The sequence below is a fragment of the Symphalangus syndactylus genome, chromosome 14 (genome assembly GCF_028878055.3).
Source record: "Symphalangus syndactylus isolate Jambi chromosome 14, NHGRI_mSymSyn1-v2.1_pri, whole genome shotgun sequence".
Lineage (NCBI taxonomy): Eukaryota > Metazoa > Chordata > Mammalia > Primates > Hylobatidae > Symphalangus > Symphalangus syndactylus.
In genome coordinates this window covers 62293164-62318570 of record NC_072436.2, presented here as the reverse complement: position 1 = coordinate 62318570, position 25407 = coordinate 62293164, and the positions used below count along the sequence as shown (strand labels likewise).

At 48.9% G+C, this 25407-nt stretch overlaps 1 protein-coding gene across 1 annotated transcript in view; it reads left to right on the top strand.

Moving 5' to 3' along the window:
* The first annotated feature begins 732 nt into the window (after positions 1-732).
* The window catches only part of LOC129462993 (protein sidekick-2-like), a 132831-nt gene continuing 108156 nt past the window's right edge, over positions 733-25407 (top strand). The window contains 4 exon segments of the mRNA XM_055243445.1: positions 733-750; positions 822-1050; positions 5789-6670; positions 9856-10015. Coding sequence (XP_055099420.1) covers positions 733-750; positions 822-1050; positions 5789-6670; positions 9856-10015 — 1289 coding nt within the window.

Sequence of the window (25407 nt, the reverse complement as noted above, 5' to 3'; positions counted from 1 at the left end):
AACTAAAACTGAGCAGTACTGATTTGGAGTACTGGAATTTAGGTATATGGGATGTCAAAAGCATAGAGCTCAAAGGAGACCCGTGTATGCACGAGAGCTTAGGATGTGCTTTAGAAGGCATTACCAAACCACGGGCAAAGTTACTTTAGTGTCTTAGTCTTACTAGGTTTGAAAAGGCAGAGAAAAGACTCAAGGCCACCATATAAGAGCAAAACAAAAGGACAGGGAGAGAATGTGACGAAACTGAAACATTTTACATAAAGTTGTATAAAACATACTTTAAAGAAAATGTAAAGTTTAGGATATACATCAAAATCAGCAGAACCACTAAATAAATAAGTAGGCATTGTAAAATAGCAAGAGAAAATTTAAATGGATTCCTAAAAAATATTGACACCTACGGTTTTAAAATATGTTTAAGAAATCCCGTATTTCACAGGGCAGCCTTTCACAACATAGATATATTAGGACATAAAGGTCCTTCTGTTTTTAATTTACTAGTGTTTATAGGGCTAAAGATATCTTCTACCCTTGTCTTTTGTCCGAAGGTGCAAAAAATTTCCATAAGCATGTAATTCTGAATGCCTGATGGACTGACATATATAATATGCTGTTAGTATTAAAATATGTCACAGAAAACGCATCCAATCTTCTCACTGTTTACATAAATTCTAGGTTTCTCCTATTTACCTCAAGCACATATGGAGCAAATACTTACATTTTAATATTGCCATGGCATTCACATTGAACGTAAGTTGAACTCTCTCATATGGTAGCTGGGTTCAGATTCCCTTGACAATTTCCAGTTTTAACCCTCACAGTTCCTCAGTGTGGCTGGTCCAGATATTGACCCTACACACTTGCCTCCCCCTGCTGACTACCCGCTATGGAACCGTCGGATACAACCTACCTGGCTCACCCCACAGACCTCACAGCCCACATGGACAGCCCCCACACGCCAGAGTGACCTGCTCAGTTGCAGCGGGAGCCAAGAAATGTGCCTGTTGGCACTCACCCCACCGGCTAGAGCCCCGTGGAAAACTTATTTGGGTAATGTTCTGGGCCCAGTAAAGGCTGGAGTCCCACAGACCCCTTTTCTCTCTCTTGCTCCCCACTCATCTTCCCCATTGTGTTCAGCTCTATGAGGTGTGCTACTGTATTACTCCACTTTCACACGCCAGTAAAGACATGCCCAAGACTGGGTAATTTCCAGAAGAAAGAGGTTTAATAGACGCACAGTTCCACATGGCTGGGTAGGCCTCACAATCATAGCGGAAAGTGAAAGGCACGTCTCACATGGCAGCAGACAAGAGAGATTGTGTAGGGAAACTCCCCTTTATAAAACCATCAGATCTTGTGAGACTTATTCACTATCAGAGGAACAGCATGGGAAAGACCTGCCCCCGTGATTCAATTACCTCCCACCTGTTCCCTCCCACAACATGTGGGAATTCGAGATGAGATTTGGCTGGGGACACAGCTAAACCCTGTTCTCAGCTACCCTCTTCTCTCTGGATCTGTGAGTGATAAAACTACTTCTCTGATTTCCCGTGTTTGGTCCTGTGGCCTCCATGTGTCTGATCTGACCTACACTGGAACCTAACTCTCCTCCTGGCCAGGGTCTCTGAGAGTGTCTCTTGTCAGAAATACGCAGGACACAGGTCAGGCAACAGCCACCAGGCATCTCCTAGTCTCAGCAGATGTTCTGTGAGAGGGAGGCCTGGTCTTGGGATGCACACCTGGCCACTGCAGGGGTAAAGAAGTCTCCTGTGAAAGGCACATGTTAAGCATCCACAACTCCCTCCCCAGAACCGCAGAAAGGCAAGGCTCCAATTGACAGCCACTCTCCAGAGACAAACCTCAAGCCCTAACTGGAGGAAAATAAAACAATGTAAAAATTTGAATTTATCTTACTATTTCAATGATCCAGTAAAGACAGTCTATGCCTGTACACCACATATTTTCTTCGATTGTTGATATATTTCAGATAGAATTTTATGTCTGGCTTTGACTTTAGCCTGGTCCCTACCTCAAGCATAAGGTAAAGATTTTCCATGGGTTCTTTTCTGGTACTACCTGCCAGTGTGGGGTCATGTCCTAGTCTGTCTTGAGGGAACCCCCCTATTTATTATTGTCAGAGTGAGACTGTTAAATCTTGATTTCCCCAGACAACTTCATTGCATGACTTTTAATATGATTTTTAAATATACCCTTTACTGGACAATAAATTATATAGTTATCTGAGTAAGAGATATGGTCAGGAAGAGGCATTGCCTCATTCAGCTTTTCTGTTTGGTGAACTCGCATATGCTCTCCTCACCCACCAGTCACCTCTAAACCGTATTGTTCCAAGACAACAAACAGAACTCGAGTGTGTATCTTTCACCACTGGATTTGCCTTTGCTCCATAAAGCTTAATGCTTAATAGGGTTTCTGTTAGCATTTTCTCTATTTATTTTTCCCATAAAATATCACAGGCCTTCTTAATATGGAATTATGGGTGATTTCCTTCAATCTGCATCATATGAAGTTGAGGTTCATGTTTATGGAAAGTAAAACGTACGTTTAAAATATCAGTAATGATATTTTCCCCTCCCTTTCAGCACATGTGCTTGTGAGAGTCATTGTAATACAATTCTAGTCTCATGCTTTGATCATTCCTAAGATGAAAATAACATTTTTAGATAAAATATCTGAGTTTTATGAGGTCTTTAGTATATGATGTGATAGAATATCAGAAGACCATACTTTTTTCTAGTTTTCCATGCAATTCTATCATTATTTCATCTTTACTCGTACCAGAGTAATTTTCCAAAATAGATATCTTGTCATTCTTCCTGTTGTTATCAGTAAATAAGTGAAATGAAAAGCTAGATTATATAATTTATCTAGAACAAGAAAGTAGAATTGAATATATAGTCATTAATGAGACTAACCAGTCAATTACACAGATAGGCATTTTACATTTTGAAGATCATATGGACCCATTGTCAGATATATTATTTTTTATGCCTATATGGACATCGCCTGTGCATATTTATGTAGAAATCAATGAGAGCTGATTTTTATTTTTATTATGTATATTTTTTGAGATAGGGTCTTGCTTTGTTGCCCAGGCTGGAGTGCAGTGGTGCAATCACTGCTCACTGTAGCCTCAACCTCCCAAGCTCAAGCAATCATTCCACCTTGGCCTCCCAAATAGCTAGGACAAAAGGTGCACATCACCATGCCCACAATTTTTTTCATCTTTTGATAGAGACTGGGTCTTGCTATGCTGCCCAGGTTGGTCTTGATCTCCTGGGCTCAAAGAATCTTCTCATTTCAGCCTCCTAAACTGTTGCTATTGCAAGCATGAGCCGCCATATGGGCTGGAAGCTGATTTTTAAAATACTGAGATCATATAGGTGACAGCACCTGAAAAATAGACAACACCAAGCTTTATGTTCAAAGGTGTGAGGGTATCAATATTGCTGTGGCTATTGGGGAGGAAAAAAATGTGTAAAACCAGTGAGTTAAAGCTGTTGCTTTAAACTTTGGCTTTAATTTAACAAATGTTCTCTGGGGCGACAGTATATATGTAACCATGCTGTGCCCATTCACAGATGCAGTAGAGGGAAGAATTTCTCAAAGACAACTGTTCTAAGATTGAAATTAAACCGTACTGGGTTTCAAAAGAGAAAGTCCAGGAATTACCAAATATTTTAGATATCAGATAAAAGAGAATGCCAGGTATGCGATGATAACCAGCAATGGTTGTTAACACAATACATCAAATCAGTATTTGAATTAGCTTTGGAATTACAAGGACGAATAGATCAAGTCTTGACTCTTTAGTAGATTAATCTTATTATGCTGAGATGTCTTTTCCCCTGCTTTTCCACAAGGAGATTACAAATTTGCAAACCCCAGCTGCTCTCATTTTATGCTTTCACCAAGCCAAAAGCTGAAGTTCATCAATCAATGTGTCTAAGTGTTCACTAGTTATATACCATTTTGTAGTTTAAGCTATCTTTCCAACTTCCTAAATCACCTTCATTTGTTCTTGTTTTTTTCCACTATCACTTCTTTATTGACCATATAAAGAATATAAGTTCTTATTTTGTTATTGTTCATTTTAGTCTAATTTCGTCAAAACAATAATCCTTTAATTTCATTTTAATTTCAAAGATTAAATTAAACCTACATATAAATGAATGTAAGATTTGCATTTGCATTATTTTGGCATCAATTTGCTATCTTCCCTCATACACATAGAGATCATTTCCATGTACCTGATTTCAAACATCCAAGTGCAGTATTAAAAGCAGTTATAAATTACGGTTCTCATTTTCATGATACAATTACTATATAAACTTCCTCTTGCTGCTGTAACCAATTACCACAAACTTCACATCTTACAATAAAGTGACTGTTAATCCTACAGTTCTGGAGTTCAGAAGCCTTAAATAGACTCACAGGGCTAACATCAAGTTTTGGGCAGGGCTACAGTCTTTCTGAGGGCTATGTGGCAGAATCTATGTACTTGATCTTTTTCAGCATCCAGAGGCCACCTATATTCCTTGGAACATGACCTCATTCTTATATCTTTTTTTTTTTTTTTTTGAGATGGAGTCTCCTTCTGTCACCCAGGCTGAGTGCAGTGGCACAATCTCAGCTCACTGCAACCTCTGCCTCCCGGGTTCAAGCGAGTCTCCTCCCACAGCTTCCTGAGTAGCTTGGACTACAGGCACGTGCCACCATGCCCAGCTAATTTTTTGTATTTTTACTAGGGATGGGGTTTCACCATGTTAGCCAGCATGGCCTCAATCTCCTGACGTCGTGATCCACCCACCCCAGCGTCCCAAAGTGCTGGGATTAGGCGTGAGCCACCGCGTTTGGTCCTCATTCTTGTATCTTAAAAGTCAGTGATGTTGAGTAATTTCTCATGCCACCACCTCCATGGTTGTCTTTCTTCTGCCTTCTTCTTTCACTTATAAGGAAGCTCGTGATTTCATTGATCCCACCCATTTAAGATAATGTCTCCATCATTTTATTGCAACCTTAATTTCACTTGAAAACTGATTTCCCACTGCCATGCAACCTAACATATTTGTATGTTAGACTCTGGGAATTAGGACATGAACATTTCTGGAAGGCCATTATTTTGCCTATAGCAGACATAATCTATGATTAAAGCGTTCTTTATTTTTCTGCCTCCCTCTCTTAATTTTTTTTAAATAATATGAATTTTAGTAAAGAGAAAGAAAAGAAAGAAAAAAGAAGGAAGGAAAGAAGGAAGGAAAGAAAGAAAGAAAAGAAGGACTAAATGAGAGGAAGGAAGGAAGGGAGGGAGGGAGGAAGGGAGAAAAGCAGGAAGGGCGAAAGAAGCAAGCAAGAACACAAGAAACAAAAGAAAAGAAAAGAAAAGAAAAGAAAAGAAAAGAAAGAAAATTTAAAAGAAAGGAAGGAGGAAGGGAGGAAGGAAAGCAGGAAGAGAGAATGGTAAAAGGGAGGAAGGCAAAGAAACAAAGAAAATAAAGAGAAGGAAGGAGAAAGGAGGAAAGGAAGGGAGGGAGGAAGGAAGAAAAGAAGGGAGGGAGGAAGGGAGAGAAAAGGAAAGAAAGCAAGAAAGTGAGAAAGAAAGAAAAAATAAGAAAAAAGAAGAAAAGAAGGGAGGGAGAAAGGAAGGAAGGGAGGCCCCCGCCGCCGCGGCTTTTTGCCCCCAACCACCGCGGCTTTTTGCCACCACCGCCACGGCTTTTGCCGCCGTGGCTTTTTGCCCCTGTCGCTGCGGCTTTTGCTCCTGCAGCTTTTTGCCTCAGCCGCTGCAGCTTTGTGCCCCCCGTCGCCGCGGCTTTTTGCCCCCCGCTTCCGCTTTTAGTGGCTATTTCCCCCCGCCGCCATGTTTTTTGCGGCTTTTTCCACCCGCAGCCGCGGCTTTTTGCCCCCCCCTCCCCCCGCCCCCATGCCTCGGATTTTTGCCGCCGCGGCTTTTTGCCCCCTCGACGCCGCGGCTTTTTGCCGCCCCCAGTTTTTGAACCCGCCGCCAAGGTTTTTGCCCCTGGCGCCGTGGCTTTTTCCCGCTGCCGCTTTTTCCCCGCCGCCAAGGCTTTGTGCCTCCGAGGCTTTCTGCGCTCCGCGGCTTTTTACCCCCGCCGCCGCGGAATTTTGACCCCGCGGCCGCAGCTTTTTGCCTCCGCGGCTTTTTCCCGCCGCCACTTTTTGCCCCCGCCACCGCGGCTTTTTGCCCCCCACCGCCGCGGGTTTTTGTCCCCGCTGCCGCTGCTTTTCTCGGGTTTTTGTCCCCCGCATCCGCGCCTTTTTGCCCCCATCGCCGCCGCTTTTCCCGGCTTTTTGCCTCCCAGTGCCGCGGCTTTTTGCCCCCGCCGCCACTTTTGGCGGCTTTTTGACCCCGCTGCCGCCCCTTTTCACAGCTTTTTGTCCCCCGCCGCCGCAGCTTTTTGCCCCCCGCCACGGCTTTTTGCCCCCGCCATGGCGGCTTTTTGTCCCCGCCGCCGCGGCTCTGAGGGCGGGAGCGGCAGACTCCGTTGCCAGCGTCCTGGCTCGGGCAGCGCCGAGGGGCGCTCCCGCTCCAGCTCTCCCGGCTCCCGGGTTCCTCCCCCAGGCTTGGAACTCCTGACGCTTGTTAAGAGCAATGGACAGATGTGCATGAATGCGCAGGGAGAGATGCGTGATTGAAACATTAGCAAGCCGGCACGGTGGCTCAGGCCTGTAATCCCCACAGTTTGGGAGGCTGAGGCAGGCGGATCATTTGAGGTCAGGAGTTCGAGACCAGCCTGGCCAGCATGGCAAAACCCCATCTCTACTAAAAATAGAAAAGTTAGCTGGTGGTGCACGCCTGTGATCTCAGCTACTCGGGAGGCTGAGGTGGAGGGATCACCTGAGCCCCAGAGGTCAAGGCTGCAGTGAGCCAAGATCATGCCACTGCACTGCTGCCTGGGCAACCTTCCGAGACCCTGTCTCCAAAAAAACATGAAACATCAGCAGTCAGACAGACGTAGAGGGAGCAGTCGAAGGCAGCCTCCTGCCAGCACCTGCCCTCTGAGCCACCCTGAGGCCACCCTCAGGTTTGTCCCTCTGGTGGTCCCCACAGTGAGGGTTAGTAGCAACCAGGGTGGGAGTTCAAGGAAAAGCCTCCCAACCTGCTGCAGGTTATATATGAATAAGATTGAGCTCTCGGGCCTGGGGGGTGCAAGGTTTGGGGGTGCTGTGCAGTAGGGCCAGCTGACTTGGGCCCCACATGTACATGATGGCTTCTGTTAAGTTGCGAATCTCTACCTGAACCCAGTGAGGCCTGGAAACAAAGGCTGAACCTGACCAAAGACCAGGACGTCCAGTACTGGGCAGATCTGATGGTACAGATCTGATAGACCCGGGTCCCGGGCTCCGGGCTTTCCTTATGATCCAGCCTGGGGTGCAGGAGAAGGCCCGCTGCACCCAGCCACAGCTGGCTACCACCTGGGTTCACTCCCTTCCAGCTGTAAACCGCCCTCTCCCTAGCCCCTTCCTCTTCTTTGGTTGGTTTGTTCCATTTCTTTTACTTTTTTTTTCGTTCCTTCTTTTTTTTTTTTTTTTTTTTTTCTTTTTTTGTAGAGATGGAGTCTCACTCTGTTGCCCAGGCTAGAGTGCAGTGATGCGATCTCGGCTCACTGCAACCTCCGCCTCCTGAGTTTAAGCAATTCTCCTGCCTCAGCCTCCCGAGTAGCTGGGACAACAGGTGCCCGTCACCATGCCCAGCTAATTTCTTTTGTATTTTAGTAGAGATGGGATTTCACCGTATCGCCCAGGCATCGTGTTACTCCTGAACTCAGGCAATCCACCCGCCTCAGCCCTCCCAACTTTTTTGGTAAAGAGGGAGTCTCAGCATGTGGCCCAATCTGGTATTGAACTCTTGGCCTCAAGCGATCCTCCCACCTCGGCCTCCCAAAGCACTGGGCGTACAGGCATGAGCCACTATAGCCAGCCTGGTTTGTTCCATTTCTTAAGCCAAAAGGAGGCTGTCTGGTGTTTTCCACCCTCCAGGCTCACAGGGGAAAATTAACTGTCTGACCAAGATGGGCCTGGGGCATCAGCCAGCACTGAGGGTGGTGGAGCCCCTTCCCTGGAGGGGACACCTTACTTTAGGGTTCAGGAATGAAATGAACATTGGCAGAACATCTACTCTGGGCGGGGCACGGAGCCAGCATTTTCAGCATCACTATTTCCTTCCATCCTTAGACGTGAAGGTAGATATTTCTTTTCCTGTGTCCACTGATAGAGAAATAGAGACTCGGATAAAGGAACGCTTGTCCACTGCACACTGCTGGGAAGCGGTGGAGTGAACGTAGACAGGTCTGTAGATGACAGACTCCCCACCACTGGCCTGAAGGTCGGGGTGCTCAGGGCCTACCCTGACAACAGCAGCCTGTGCGGCTTTAATTATGTCCCACCTCTCTGGGCACAGTGTGGTCACTGGAAGGTGCATGGAGTTGGGCTGGCAAGCCTGGACTTCCCCCCGGCTGCTGCCTGAAGCCCTTGGCACATAGTAGGTGCTCACTAGGTGAGCTGTTGAGTGGTGCTTTCTAGAACCCACTCCCTCGAATCTGTCAAATGCAAGGCTCATTGGCACAAGCTCTGGGCATCTGCAGGTTCTTCCCTGATATCTGTCCTCTCCTCCCGCCCCGGTTTTGGCTTCACGGAGGGAGGTGTGGGCTCAAGTGCTCCAGCTCTGAAGCTGTCTGTGGGGCCGAGCACCTCCTGCCCAGTTGTGTGACCTTGGGCACGTATCTAACCCATCGAGGCCTTGGTGTCCCCTCTCCAAAATGTAGATTGTAATCCTGTCCAGTCATGAGGTTGCTGTGAAGATTAGACTGGAACAGCCTGGAACAGAGCAGGTGCTGTCATCTTTGTGGATATTGTTACCAGATGCTGGCTCCTGCCTCCCGGCCCCACCCTATCCACAAAAAGGCAGGTATCTCCTTGACAGATTACAGCCCCTCCCCTTTCCTCCGTCTCCCCCATTGTTCCATCAGTTCCCTTGTGTATGCTCACGTCCACCCTCTCCCCCACTGGCCAGAAGGGCAGAGGCCCCATTTCCATCCAGAGCAGCCAGCTGAGCAGTCTTGTGAAGTCTGCAGCGAGGTTCACTGTCTCTGTCGAGAGAACCGTGGTGGGGCAGGGTGGTCTGTGAGGCTGAGTCAGCTCAGAGGATGAGGGTGACTGCAGAGAGGGGGAAGCAGCTGTTCTGCCCCTCACCCACCACCTGGGCAACGAGGCGGCCGGCCTGGAGTGAATGGGGAGGTAGAGGCAGGCTGGCCTCAGGACCCAGGACGGAAGGAGCAGGCAGCCGGTGGTCACGATGCCCTGCTGGATGGACTCTGTGATTGACGCTTTGAGAGCTTCCCCCAGCCTTGGGGAGCAGGACTCAGGAGACCCTCTACCCCCTACGGTTTATGTCAACCTGCCTCCCTATTCTCCTTGTGACATTAATATTCCCTTTGGCTGAGCCACAAAAAGTGCCCCTCTTGCCTCTTGCCCTGGAGGGGGAACCCACGAGCAGAGCGGATGGAGTGGATGTGTATGCTGAGAGGGAAGTGACAGAAGATGCTGGAGTGTGGGCTGGCAGCAGGGCAATAGCCCAGCGTGGTCTGGGGAGGAAGGAGGCAGGGCTCTGGTTGGCAGATGTCGGGGACTCACGCTGAAGACCAAGTCTTGGAGACAGATTGACCCAGGTTCAAGTCCCCCCAGCCACGGTACCTTGGGCAAATTACCTGGCTGCACCTGCTCTATCTGCCTAGGGGCCTTAGGATACTAAATGCACCAGGTCACATAGGTGAGCAAGTGATCACTGGTGGCTTTGTCTCCCTGTTTCTGCAGATGGTGTGTCCCCGTATTTCAAGACAGAGCCTGTGCGGACACAGGTGCATCTGGAAGGAAACCACCTGGTGCTCACATGCATGGCCGAGGGCAGCTGGCCGCTGGAGTTCAAGTGGCTCCACAATGACAGGGAGCTAACCAAGTTCTCCCTGGAATACAGGTAAACTGCGCCTCCCCGCCCTTCCTCCTGGCTGCCAGGACCACTGCCCTGCCTTGAAGAGGGCATGGTGAGGAGGGGGTTTGTGTGGCAGTGTGGGGCTTGGGGCTCCTGGGAGCCTGGAGTTCTGGAAGTGAGTGGCAAAGGCAGCCCTGCCCGGAGGTGAGATGGCTCCACCCTACTGATCCCTGCAGAGGATGGCTGAGTTGTGGACCGGGGCGCTGGCTGGACAGGATGGTCTGTACCACAGTGCATAGGAGCAGAGGTGGTGTTGGGCACAGGGACTCACTAACAGCAGCTGTGGCTGTGGCTGTGACTGTGGCCCCCTGCTCACTCTCTCAAACCCTGCCATCTCCAGGGGACTCTTGTTGAGGGGCCTGGGTCTAATGGAGGGGTGGGGTCTGCAGCAACCCAGGATCAGTGAAGGAGGGGACATCTTCTATCTGTGGGAAATTCAGGTGGGACACAGAGATGGCCCTCTCAGGGCCTCTTGAGCTTATCTTCACTTCCTATTTGTGCCCATGCAATGGAGCTCTTGGGCCTGACTGGCCTTTCCCTGCTGGGACGTTGCCAGGTGGGGAGAAAGAAGAGCAGGGAAAGAGAACAGGTCTCAGCAAGGGTGGATCTGCTGCCAGCAGGGAAGCAGCCCCTCACCCAGGCCACCCTGGCCTCCAGCCTTTCCTCGCAGCCACAGACTGGGGCAGGCACTCCCTCCTTTCTGCTCTTATCCTCCCATCTCTGCCTGTTTTATTGGCCTCCAACCCTGTGGCTGGTGATTAATCCCAGGGCCTGATGTGCATAATCGGTTTTGTTGGGGAAACAAGATTGTCTTGCCCTGGGGATGTTGATACAAATCTGCCGCCAGGGATAGGCATGCAAATAAGAGGAGGGGGTATAATTAATTGCTTGATCTGTCCTTCTGGAGAACCATCCTTTCCTTTAGGGAGTGTGGAGGCCAGACTTTGGAGCAACTCCCCACCCCAGTCTTTCTGCCTTAACCCTGGACTGCACGGGCTGGTGTAGTGTGGCCACATTGGCAAAAGAAAGCCCAGGACAGGGCATCCCCTCCCCTCCTGCAGAAGGGAGAGCTGGATGAGCAAGCGAGAGGTCCTGTAGGGCTGGCCACTCTGGGCCTCCGGTTCTCCAGGAAGCCCACAAGGAGACCAGAAAGCTCTCCCTGAGCAGCCCCTGCTGTGGTTTTCAGTTGGGGGCCAGAGCCTCTCCTGGCCACAACCTGGCACCCCCAGGAAGTTGTGACTGTCTCTGTGAAGAGCCCCTGCATCATCTTAGACTTTGGACACACTCAAGTGGGTGACTAAGAGCATGGGATGACATACCACGCGTGCAAGTGGTGCCGGGCCTAGCCTGCCCCTGACTTCTTCCGGCAGGGAACTGGAGGCAGGAGCCAGGAGGAGGAGAGGAGAGTTGGTTCCTTGTCTGGTTCAGAGCTGCTCTTCTGGGGCCCTGGCACTGCTGGGATGCAAGGGTGGGTGGTACACAGAAGCAGGTTCCAGCTCAGTGGAAGGACCAGATGGAATGGGCTGCCTTTGAAAACAGTCAGCCCTTGTCCCTGCAGGCATTCTGGGAGTGGATGGGGTCCAGCTATTGGTGGTGATGATGATGATGATGAGGTCCAACTATTGATGATGATGATGATGACGATGATAACAATGATGATAGCAATCATAGACAATGAAAAAGAATTTATTATATGGCAGACATTATGATGTCCCTCTGTGATTATCTCATTTAATCCTGCCCACAATCCTATGAGTAGTTTCAGTTATTTCCCCCATTTTACAGATAAACACACTGAAGCTCAGAGAAGTTAAAGAAATCACCTAAAGTCAGATGGTTGAGTTGGGCTTCAAATATAAGCTGTCTGACAGCAGAGTGGGAATTTTTTACGATCCACCACACTGCCTCTCATTAAAGAAGGATTGCTGCAATTGCTTCCTTAATGTGTATCCTAAGCAGTCTTTCTGCTAACCATGCTCTGCGAATTCTAGAAAACAAAGCAATAGGGGGAATGCAGATACTCCATTTTATAGCTATGTTGGATGGAAGTTACTCAAAGGAAATAGATGAGCGTGCACTTAGGAAACTCATTCCTTTGCCTCCTCGCCCCTAAGTGTTGGATCTCGTGGCCTGGGGGCAATGCTGTGCCTGAATGCAGGTCTGATCAGGATTTTCCTTGAGTTAAAAACTTGCTGTGCCCCGGAGGCAAGGTCTGCACTCCTTAGCCTGCTGGCATAGTCTCACCTCCTGCCACTCCTGCCAGACCAGACCATCAAAGTTCTCAGGACAGTTTCCTGCAAATTCCCTCTTCTTGGATTTTGTCCAAACTGTCCTATCCCCTCCACGGGAATATTTGTATTTCCCCTTTTGGAAACTTTTTTCTCCTGCAGGGCCCAGCTCAAATTCTTTCTCTTTTAGAAAACCTTTCCTGATAATGCATGTATTCTTTTTTTTTTTTTTTTTTTTTGAGACAGAGTCTCGCTCTGTCCCCCAGGCTGGAGTGCAGTGGTGTGATCTCGGCTCACTGCAAGCTCTGCCTCCCGGGTTCACGCCATTCTCCTGCCTCAGCCTCCCAAGTAACTGGAACTACAGGCGCCCGCCACCACATCTGGCTAATTTTTTGTTTTTTTTTTTTAGTAGAGACGGTGTTTCACCGTGTTAGCCAGGATGGTCTCGATCTACTGACCTCGTGATCCGCCCGTCTCAGCCTCCCAAAGTGCTGGGATTACAGGCGTGAGCCACCGCACCCAGCCAATAATGCATGTATTCTTAATTTCTCTCTCTCTCTCTTTCCCTTTCTCTTTCTTTCTCTCTCTCTCTTTCTTTCTCTCTCTCTCTCTGTCACACACACGCGCACACACACTGCTCCATCTCCTCTGTCGTTTGTGACTGTCCAGAAAGTATGGCCTTACATATCCCCTGACACCTTTTTTGCCTTCTCATTATTTACAGAGGAGACCACAAGTGGACCACAGAACCGAAGTCAGAGCTTCCAGAACCTTGGCAGTTCCTGGAACCTCAGGACTTAGAACCAAGAGCTTGATATTGCCAGGCCCTCTTCCCTCCAAGTCGCTCAGCTGTGCCCACCTCTGGGTTCATACTTCATGAAGTCACGAGTGACGCTGAGAAGTTCAGGGCTCACAGGCTATAGCTGCCTGATTTCTGAGTAGAAGAAACTTCTCTGGAAGTTTCACTTAGAAAGTCCCAGGGAAGGATTCTGATTGGCCCAGCTCAGATCATCCCTGACCAGTCGTGGTGGGCAACAGCATGGAACACCCTGATTGGCCAGGCCTGTATCATGTGTCTACTCCAGGGCTTGAGACACCAGGATTGGCAGCCCCCACACTACAGCCACGTGGTAGGGAAGAGAGGTGGATTTGTTAACATAAGAAGGGAAAAGGGTGGTGGATAGATAGAAGCCACCTGTGTCCCTGGCTCATAACAGGTGCTTCTTTCTTCACTCTTTTAATTTTGATTTTTTTCAAATCTTAGTAAAATCATTAGTACTGTAAACACCTGCATACGTGTACCATCACAATTCCTAACATTTTGCTCATTTGTGCTCTGTTACTGTCCCCCTACACACGTATACACGTGCACCTTTTCTGCTGAACTATTCAAGGATTTGCTGTAGACATCATGTCACTTCACTCGCAAGTAATATTTCCTAAGAGCAAGGCATTTGCCTGCCGAACCACGCACGACACAATTTTCACAGTTGGGAAATTTAACACTGATATAATACCGCTATCTAAAATGCAGCCTATATTCAAGTTTCTCCATTTGTTCCGATGGACGTCCCTTTATCCCAGTGTCCTTCATGGCCATGGTTGTTGTTCTTGTTCAGTGCTGGACCTAATCGGGGATCACATGTGACCTTTAGTTGCCATGAGTCTTGATACACCTTAAATCTAGAACTATTCCTTATTGTTTCTTTCCTACCTTTCATGGCTTTGGCACTTCTGAGAGTCCAGCCGACTTTGCAGAATTTCCCTCAGTGTGGGTTTGTCCAGTTATATCCTCATGATTAAACTCATGTTAAGCCTTTTGGGAACCATATTTGTAGGTATGTGTCTTTGATGCTTCACACTAGAAGGTGCCTGATGACAATTTGCCCCATTATTGGTGATGTTAGGTTTGGTGAACTGGTCAAGGTGGTGTCCACCAGATTTCCCCATTGTCAAAAGGTTGAAATATCTTCTTCCCTTTGTTATTGATGAGTGGACTATAGAGTGATAACTTGGGACTATGTGAATAATCTCCTTCCCAGGACTTTCCCACCCAGGGGTTTAGTATCCATTGATGAGTCTTACCCGAATCAGTTATTACTATGGTGGTTGTGATAAGGAGATTTTCTTGTATTCGTTTTACTTAGGTGGCATTCTTTTGTAAACAGCTTTCCTTTCTGACCCCCTTTAAAGTAATTTAGCATCAGTATAAACTCACGCATTTTTTTTTTTATTCAATGTGCTTTAATCCACCCATGTCATTGTTCATTTCCATACTCATCTTAACCTAAATTTGGCCAGTGGAGCTCCTTCAAGCTGGAGCATGGGTCCTTTGAGCATATCCCCATTAGATTCTGAACATCTCCTTGTTTTGGGCTCAACAAAATGTTCCAGGTTCACCTTTTAAATAAATGCATACTGAAAACTGCATTCCATAGGAGCCTGTCCGGCTTCATAGCCCACGGCTCTCCAACCACTGCTGGATAGTGAGGACTTCCCTGTCTTTTACAAACCCCAGGTTCTGAGTAAGATGATAATATCCAATTTTCAGGCAGGAAAATGACTAAATTTACTCAGCAAGTTGAGAGAAAATAAGATTAGAAGTGCTGCCATAAATTTATGTTTCCAAAGGGAGGAAAGTTTACATTCATGTCCAATCTCTGAGAGTCTTTATTCTTGGTGGGTTCTGTAGCCAAATGGGTCTGGTGTGTCTGCGTGTGTGTGTGTGTGTGTATGTGCACTACACGAAGGCAAGCCTGTGCACCCTTCTGAGTACGTGTGACTGTGGCACAAATATGTGGGTCCACATCCATCACTGGGGTCAGAGTGAAAAGAACATAGATGTTGAAGTCAGGCCTGCATGAATATGACCCTGTTCCTGCTAGCTCTGTCACCTTAGGCAGAAGTGGTTAGCCACCCTGAATTTGTTTTCTCTTCTTGGAATCAGGCACAGTAATGCCTACGTCAGAGAATTATTGTAAGGAATACCTGGGATTCTATAGGTCAAGCCCACCCTGGTACAATACATGTGACATGAATGGTACCTGTTAGGATTATTCAAGGTGTCTGTCTCGACAAGATCATGGGGCAGATCTGATAACAAACCCCCCAGAAAATCACGTGTGTAGGTAGCTTGTCTCCTCTGAGTGGCTACCTGGGGCTCTGTACACCTGTGCAGAACTCCTCTTAGGCCAGAGCTGTGAGAGCCCTTTGTTGGTGACAAATCTGGATCCATTTTGAAACCAGCCTTGAATTTCCAGTTTGAGAAATGAGGTGGCTCTAAGAGCTGGGAGCACAACAAGGAAACAAAGCAAAATCTGACTTTAAAGAAATGAGATCCTTTCTCTCATGTGAGCAGGAGGATACTCCATGGGAGACCCTCCTCAAGGTGTGGACACTGGCCCCACGGCCTGCCTCTCCCCTGGAACAGGCACGCAGCTTCCCAAAGTGATTCCTGGGGCATGTGCTGGGGACAGGTGGTAGGGGGAGGAAGAACACAAAACTTATTTGGACATATAGAGTCTAATGTATGGAGTCTAATGTGTCTGCTAAAATATGTGTGTGTGTGTGCATGCGCATGTGTGTATGTGTTTGTGTGTGTATGATTCCCACACAGCCTTGTATGCAGGTTAACAAATAGTCACGAGGCTGTCTGAGTACAGCAGGAAGATGTGTGTGCAACTCACATAAAAGCCATAGAGGTCAGGCCCTCTTGTGTTAGTGCTTGAACCTCTCTCATCTGACCACTCTCAGCTCCCTCCTCTCCAGGAGCCATCTCTCAGGTTGAATCCATTCAGCTTAAGTTTACATCCATTTCACCAGCAAGGGCAGCATGGCTGGAGACAACCCCCTGGCTGGAGAAATGACAGTACAGAGGATGGAGATGGAGGAGGACAGAGGGAGGATGGAGGAGAATGGAGGAAGGATGGATGGAGGATGGAGGAGATGCAGGGAGGATGGACGGAGGATGGAGGAGAATGGAGGGAGGATGGACAGAGGATGGAGAACTGAGGGAGGATGGAAAGAGGATGGAGGAGAACAGAAGGAGGATGGACAGAGGCTAGAGGGAGGATGAATGGAGGATGGAGGAGAATGGAAGGAGGATGGACAGAGGATGGAGGAGACGGAGGGAGGATGGAGGAGAACGGAGGGAGGATGGATGGAGGATGGAGGGGACGGAGGGAGGATGGACAGAGGATGGAGGAGAATGGAGAGAGGATGGAGAAGGATGGAGGAGATGGAGGGAGGATGGATGGAGGATGGAGAAGAAGGGAGGGAGGATGGACAGAGGATGGAGGAGAGTGGAGGGAGGATGGTTGGAGGATGGACCCTGCCACCCATCCTTGGGTCTGTGCCCTGGCAATGTCATCAACCAGATGATTTTGTCCCACCTTGGTAACACCCTCTGGCATAATTATTCTCGCACTTAAAATCGAATAGGAGAAAAAAGAAAAGATGAGCAAGGCAGATCACTCTGTCTCACACACGCACACACATACACCCCCACACAGATTCCCATGCATAATTGGGCACGCACACATTAATGTTTATGGAGGCTCATGGGTGCCAAGTCCTTTACAGCCATCATCTCACAACAGGTGAATCTCATTACCCTCATTATGCAAATGAAGAACCTGAAGTTCAGAGAGGGTCAGAAACTTGCCTGGGATTATCCAGAGAGTGAGTGGCAGATCCGGGAGCACTGTTGGACCTGAGTGTGCTGCCTCCTCTGCAAAGGCACACACTGTTTCCCATTGGGCTCCTTCTGTCCCTGCCCCACATCACTGTGTGTCATTCTCCTGCCCCAAGGGCCATGAAACCAGGAACCTCTTCCCAGAGGCAAGCGTGAGGGTGTGAGACCAGCTGAGGCCGAGTCCCATCCCTGGCCCATGTGGAGAAGAGCAGATGTGTGCAGGGGAGGCCCAGGAGAGCCAGGTGGGCATCTGGCCGGCCCCAGGCTGGGTCCCCAGCCCCCCTGCCATGCTGAGGTCCTTGTGGTAGAGCTGTAGTGTCTGTGAACTGCATGGGCTTGGCAGCTGGGAGAAAAAAGTATATCTGAGGCAGAGAAGCCCCGCACATGTGACGGCCCCAGCAAGGGACACAAAAGCAGGGGATGCACACAGAGCCGCTGGCAGCCTTTGAAACTCCTCAGATAAGAAGATGAAGAGAAATTCCTCAGGCCAGCGGCTTTGTCTCTGGCTTCTTTGGCTCTCTTTCTGGCCTCCCCTTAGAAGAGAGAGCAGGCAGCAGAGACGGGGAGGCAGAGGCCAGCGGGCCTTCCCAGAAGTCACGGGAGCACATGCATGGCACGGGGTGAGTGCCAGGAACCGAGCCAAGCTCTTACTAGCAGCAGTTCTGGAAGACTACTGCAATTATTATCTCTGCTTCCTAACTAGAATTCACAGCTCAGAGAGGTTCAGCAACCTACCCAAGGTCACACAGCCAGTGGCACTTTCTAAGCCACTGCAGAAAGAGAAATAGTACATTAACTCTTATTAACAAACACTCCAAATGATCACCTACCTCATGGGAGGGGGTTGAAAATAGGGGTTTCGGCTCTAACTGGCAGCCCCTGGGGGCTGAGAGATGCTGGTGTGTTCTGCAACTCAAGATAAACAGAAAGCATAGGTAGGGGGTTCCAGGCAGTGGTGGGCTCACAGACAGCTGGAGAAGGAAGAGGCCGTTCTTTCTGCAGAATGAAGGCTAGTGACTAAGAGAGACAGTCTCCCCAAGAGAGATAGTCCCTGGAGGCCAACGCACAGCACATCCACAGGCTCCAGCCACCGCGGCACTCAAACACCACGGGCCGCGGGAGTGCAGAGTGAGGTCCTGCCCGCAGGAGCGTGCCGGCCGGGCCACAGATAGCACTCTGGTCAGCTACCTACTGCTGCTTAGGAAACCAACTCAGCACTTGGTGGCTTAAACAACCGAGATAATTATTCCCCCCGGTCTCTCCTGGGCTCGCCATGAAGTTGTGCCCATCTGGCAGTTGGCTTGGGCTGGGCTTGGTGGGGACAGCTGGGTGCGGGATCTCTTTCTCCACATGGTTTCTCCTCCTTGGTAGCATGGTGGGCCACCATGGTGTTGGGGCCATGATCTTAGAGGGTGAATGTAGAAGCTACAAGGACCACATTCTGTCAATGAAAGCAAGTCATGAAGCCGGCCCAGATTTCGGGAGTGGGGAAATGGACTCCACATCCTGATGGGGGTCGCTGTAAAATATCAGAGCCATGCTCCTCAGTCCCCTCCTGGCCTCCTCTCAGATCTGGCCGTTACCCCAAAGCCCACACTGATCACCTTTTCTAGATGGCGGCTCGCAAGCGGGTCCCCAGGGCTTCATTAGCATAGTTCTGGTCCAATTCTCCCACTTGGTGTCTCTGAAGGCACCCACAAGGGTGACTTTGGAAAACCCAGAGAGAATGGGCAAGGATTGGAACTGAGTCATGGAGGACAAAGAGCAGAAAGCTCAGAGCTGGTGGGATTGAGTCTGGGACCTGCTGCCTGTGATCTGAGCAGATGTTGAGAAAGGCAGAAAGAGGGGCCAGGCGCAGTGGCTCACACTTGCAAGCACAGAGACCTGTGCAACATAGCGAGGCCGCGTCTCTACTAAAAATAAAAATGTTAGCTGGGCATATTGGTGCGTGCCTGTAGTCCCAGTTCCTTGGGAGGTTGAGGTGGGAGGATCGCTTGAGCCCAGGCGATCAAGGCTGCAGTGAGCCATGATCATGCCACTGTACTCCAGCCTGGGTGGCAGAGCAAGACCCTGTCTCAAAAAAAAAAAAAGAAAAAAAAGCCAAAAAACAGAAAGGCAGAGAGAGGAGTTGGCTATGGGGCATAAGGCTCCCAGTAGCCAGGGTCACAGCTTCTGACACCTGGGACTGAAGCTCCCCAGGCTGCTTTGCTGGGCCAGGGCTTGTCCTAGATAAGGATATGTTGAGCCGTGTCAGGGTGCTGTTAGAGGATGCTGAGAGCAAGGACAGATAAAGGAGTAATAATAACATTAATAATAATGGCAATAGCTAACTCTTAAAGATTGCTGACTATGCCTTATGCCAGCCCATGTCCTAAGCACACTACATGTATTAACTCATTGAATCCTCACACTGGATCTTCAGGTAGGGGCTATAGTAGGGTGGTTAACAGCACAAAATCTAGAAGCCCACTGGGGCTCTGTCAACTACTGGCTGTGCAAACTTGGGCAAGTTCCTTAACATCTTTGTTCCTTGGTTTCCCGATCTTTTTTATCTGCCACATTTGGGTATTATTATTTCTGACCTCATAGGGTGGTTAATAAGGAGTAAATGCATTATCACATGTGAAATGCTTAGAACACTGCCTGAGGCCAGGTGTGGTGGTTCACGCCTGTAATCCTAGCATTTTAGGAGGCCAAGGGGGGTGGATCACTTGAGCTCAGGGGTTCGAGACCAGCATGGGCAACATGGCAAGACCCTGTCTCTTAAAAATAATAATAATAATATGAAAATTTGCCAAGTATGGTGGTGCATGCCTGTGGTCCTAGCTACTTGAGGGGATCGCTTGAACCCAGGAGGCTGAGGCTGCAGTGAGCTGAGATTACCCCACTGCACTCCAACCTGGGTGACAAAAAAAAAATAAACCTATCTCAAAACAACAACAACAAAACAAAACAAAACAAAAAAACACTGCCTGGCCCATATTAGTACCGATTGTTACTGCCCCTATTTTATAGATTAGTAAATGGAGGCACAGAGAGATTAGGCAGCTTGCCTAAGGTCACACAGCAAGTGAAATACCCAATCAAAAACCTTCCTTCTCCACCTGTGTCTACCATTCCTTAGAGCAGAGCTACATGGGCAGAGCAAAGCCGAGTGGTTTGACTTGGGATGCCTTTGTGCTGTGCTTTAGCGGGGTGCCCTCCAGCCCTGCAAGCAGTAGGCCTGCCCCAGCTTCTTGATCACCCACTGTGAGTTAGACAAAGTGTCAGGTACCAGGGGCACTCCAAGAACAGGCGGAGCTTGCAGCCTTGCTAGGGAAGTCAAGACAGGCCACCGAAAAAGTCAGAACGCAACCCCAGACAGCAGGGCAGCTCTGAGAGAGGACACAGGTCTCAAGCTCTGGTGCTCAGTAGTGGGGAAGGCCCGGGGTGGTGTTGTAAGAAGTCTGCTGTGAACTAGTCAAAACCAGGGCCACGTGGCAGGTTCTCATGATGCTAAATCCACTCTTTGCATAAAATTCTGTGACCTTTGTCCTCTTTTGATGTTAAAAATGGCCTTTTTAACAAAGAAAATGAAATCTGCATGAGAGATTTTTTTTTGCTTTTGTTGTTTCACTTTTTTGTTGGCCAAATTAAAGTTAGCTACTCTACCTAGATTGAAATAGACATTGATGATATAGCTATGGGCATAAGTATAGATATAGATCCCAGAGTGGAGAGCCTCAGCCACACCTGAAGCCTTGCCGCAGATACAGAGGGTCAGTGCTGGCCTTCAGGCAGGGCTGCCAACAGCAGGCACTGCAGGGAGGCCAGGGTGGCCTCTTTCCAGCATCCCTTGACCTACCAAGCACGTTATAGGGAACAACCTGGAGACTGTGGCTCATCCTCCAGCCTTATCAACATCCAGTAATCCCGGAACATCTGGTCTCAGGAAACCCAGAGCTTGGTGAAGCCCAGAGAGTAGGACTCAGTGGGACAGGAAGCTCCGGCCATCTGGGCGGTGCTTGGCAGGGTTCATGCCATCACAACTCACCAATCCCTGCCTGGTATCTACCTCCCAGTTAATGCTTCCAATCCACTTACTGGACCCGCCCTCCAATCTTAGTATGAATTAGCTTGACAAAGTCATTCCTCCCCAAAGATGACCAAGTCTTCATTCCCTTAAGGTCCCTGGGATTTGGAGATGCTGAAAGGCCTGATGTTTAACTCCTTCCCTCTGGCCTCCAGGGAAGTGACCACTATTGTCTTGGTGGGTAGCAACAGGAAATGAATGGACTCGAAGTAGAGCTGGGGATCAGTGCATTTCTAAGCAAAGTGTGGCAGCAGCAGTAATGTTTTCATCTAAACACAAGCAGCTACTGATACCACAGTACATGGAGACAAGGGTATTGCTATTACACTTGTTGTTGTCATTATTACTGCTAATTCCCAGTGCCTAACACAGTGTCTGGCACGTTGTAGGCACTCCAATATGGGTTGACTGATTCATAACAGTGGGAAACTACATAAGGACACATTCCGTGACTGCCTACCGAACGTCAAGCGCTGTGCTAAGCACTTTATGGTCAGTTCTGCTACTGTGCGATGGGTACGTTTGTAGAAATCACCATGCTATGCCAAACTGTGTGACAAAAACCAGAGGGCTTGTGGGGGAAATGGAGTGGGGGCAGCAACATGCAAAAACTTCATTAGCAACACACTAAAAAAGAAAAGAACTTAATGAAGACGATTGCACAATTTTACACATATTAAATGGTTAAGAAATGCATAACTACTATAATACTTATAGCACTTTGCCTTGGAAAAGGCTCCTAGTTTGCTTGCAGAAGTGAGTGTCAGAAGGGGTACAGCTTATAAGTTACTGTTAAGTGGTAGAAGGAAGGTTGTCAGAAATTGAAAAAAAAAAAAAAAGTTGTAACACCAGGTGTGCGTGTGAAACATTTGCAGTGAGCTGAGGACCCCAGAGCCATGTGCATTTTGTGCACAACTGTGCATCCCACCTCAGCTGAGTGCAATTTTCTGTATTGACTCCTGCTTCTTGCAGACAAAACTGTGCATAGCAAATGCAAAACCCACAGATGCTCATATCGTTCTCTAATATATCAATCACAGTGGAACAAATGTGTGTTTGAAAACAAGCCTTACAGCGAGCTGCCTGAACTTGTATTTTCTATAAGACAGCCATCTTGGCCAGGCACGGTGGCTCACACCTGTAATCCCAGCACTTTAGGAGGCCAGGGCAGGCGGATCACGAGGTCAGGAGATCAAGACCATCCTGGCTAACAAGGTGAAACCCCATCTCTACTAAAAAATACAAAAAATTAGCCAGGCGTGGTGGCAGGCACCTGTAGTCACAGCTACTCGGGAGGCTGAGGCAGGAGAACGGCGTGAACCCGGGAGGCGGAGCTTGCAGTGAGCCGAGATCATGCTGCTGCACTCCAGCCTGGGCAACAGAGCAAGGCTCCACCACCAAAAAAAAAAAAAAAAAAAAAAAGGACAGCCATCCTTACTTTGCCCGTTATACAGATGGAGTGTCCAAGGTATAACGAGGTTCCGTCCCTTGTCTGAGGTCACGTGCTCAGTGAGTGACAGAGCTGGGACCAGAGTAAAGGGTTGTCTGAAGCCACAGCCAAGGTTGTTAAAGACTGTGACTCTTTGGGGCTATGATCAGCCTTTTCATCAGACTGTGATCAAAGTCATCTCACAGACTGGGAAAGTGAGGACCAATGAGGCAGCACCCTGACCTCCGTCATCACCTAGACCCGTTTCCCATTCGAAGCCTTGATTCTGACTTCCCAGTCTCCCTCACACCTGTGGCACCATCTCATCACAGAGCATCGTAAAGTTTTGTGTGCAAGGACTCACCCTGGGAACACCACACATGCAGTTTCTGATCAGCAGGTCTGGGGTGGGGCCCAAGATTCTGCATTTCTGACCTACTCCCAGGTGATGCTCCTGTGGCCAGTCCCCACACCTCACTATGAGCAGCAGGGCTGTGGAAGGCCTTCCACCTCTTGCCCTGGCCCTCCCGCCCCATCCGTCAGTTCCCTGCTGGCTGAACCTTCTTCCCCAGCCAGTGGACCTGGTCATCACCCTCTCAGCCTCCCTCTTGCCAGTGTCTTCAGCCCCCTGGCATTGGAGTCCATCTGTCACAGCTTCCTGGAAGAGCCCCAGCCTTGGGTCAGCCCAGCTTTCAACCCACCTTGCTCTTTCCATAAGGCTACTGAGCCCTGCTGAAGAAAGCCAGCCGCCTGTGTAGATAGCACCTGTACAAAGTCAAGGTACTGGCCAGGCTCAGTGGCTCGCACCTGTAATCCCAGCACTTTGGGAGGCCGAGGCGAGTGGATCACCTGAGGTCAGGCGTTCAAGACCAGCCTGGCCAACATGGTGAAACCCCATCTCTACTAAAAATACAAAAATTAGCTGGGCATGGTGGTGTGTGCCTATAGTCCCAGCTACTCGGGAGGCTGAAGCACGAGAATCACTTAAATCTGGGAGGCAGAGGTTGCAGTGAGCCGAGATCACGCCATTGCACTCCAGCCTGGGCGAGAGAGTGAGAGTCCATCTCAAAATAAAGCAACAAAAAGAAAACAAATTCAAGCCACTACCCTCACCTGTGCCTTCCCACAGTTTCCCCAGTCACCTTACTCATCCTCCACAGATACTGTTTTGAACCACCAGCCCACTGCCTCTCCCTTCACTGACCCCTTCCCCGAGAAAATAGGAGCCTTGTAAAGAATTCATTTCTCCCACTTCCTGCCATCCTGCTTCAGTTAACTCTGCCCTACCAGGCCTCTCCTTCTGCCAGGGACTGCACTCCACTGGGTACAGGACCCCAGACCCTCAGGAGCTGGCTGCTGGCTCCATCACTTGTCCTCTCTTTCTGCCACTTTTTTTTTTTTTTTTTTTAGAAGCAGAGTCTCACTCTGTCACTCAGGCTGTAGTGCAGTGGTGCAATCATAGCTTACTGCAGCCTCCAACTCCTGGTCTCAAGCAATCCTCCTTCCTCAGCCTCCCAAATAGCTAGGACTACAAGCACATGCCTCCATGACTGGCTAATTGTTTTATTTTTTGGTAGAGATAGATTCTTGCTATGTTGCCCAGGTTGGTCTCAAACTCCTGGCCTCAAGCCGTCCCCCTGCCTTGGCTTCCCAAAGTGATGGGATTACAGATGTGAGTCACTGCTCTCGACCTCTACTTCTCCTAACTGCTCCCACCACCAATGTTTAAACCTGCTCAAGTCTCACATCTTTAAAAACCAAAGTCCCTCCTATAGACCTTCCTCTGCCCCACATTCCCTCTCTTGCCAGGAGCCACTCTCCTCTTTTTAGCACTCAACTTTGCATTCTCCACCTGTCCAGACCCCTCCTCTCCTCGCCAGCTGTGCCCACTGAAACTGCCACCCACCCCAGACCATCAGGTGCCCCCTCATGCTAGCACCAGTGACATCTTTCCACTGTCCTCTGGCCCCCCAGCACCATTGTACACAGTCAGCCCCATCACCTCTCTCCAGTCTATGGCAAAGACCAAATTGGCCTCTAACCCTTTGGCCTTGACCAACTCCAGTTCCCTCTCCGGTCTGCAGTCAGAGTGACCTTTGTACACATGTAAACCTGCCTATTTTGCACCAGGGGTTGGCAAGCATTTTCTGGTCCAGGACAGACAGTGAATGTTTGAGGGTTCACAAGCCATACAGTTTATGGCAACCTTCAACTCTGCCTGTGCAGCAGGAGAGCAGCTGCAGATGCTGTGTCCACAAATGTGCATGGCTGTGTCCCAGTAAAACTATTTATGGATACAGAAATTTGAATATCACATAATTTTCATCTGGCATGAAACATTACTCTTGATATTGTTATATTTTGCTAAAAATGTGTGAATGCTTTCTTCCTGGTACACCTATTGTAGAGGCTGTGGCTGTAGATTTGATCCATGACTATAGTTTGCTAAGCTCTGTTTTATAGCCCTTGTTAATACCCTCAACATATTTCTACTATCCTCAGGAAAAGGCCCAAATTCTTCAGCCCAGCCCACAAGGCCTGGTGGGGACTGGCCCAGCCATGAAGTCCAGCCTCCCCGTTATCCCAGCCAGGCTCTTTCTCTGGCCAGCACCACAGTCGATATCTTAGGAATCTCTGTCTCTGACATCTACTTATCATACCTGGTACTCTTCAACCATCCTTGCCTTCCCCTCAGGATCAGCACTAGACAGCACCTCCTCCTTTCCTTCCCTCGCCCCCTCAGCCTCCATCAGCACCTGCACTTACCTGAGCCTTCCTGCCCTCAGGAAGGAGGTGGAGAGGTCCAGCCCCCACATCTCCACACATGCACACCCTCCCAAGTCCCACCCATCTCTAAGTCACCCCACAGCTCAAGCCTCAGCTGTTATGGGTTGAATTGTGTCTCCTCTAAATATCATCCTCTATATGTTGATGATCCTCCAACATATATCATCC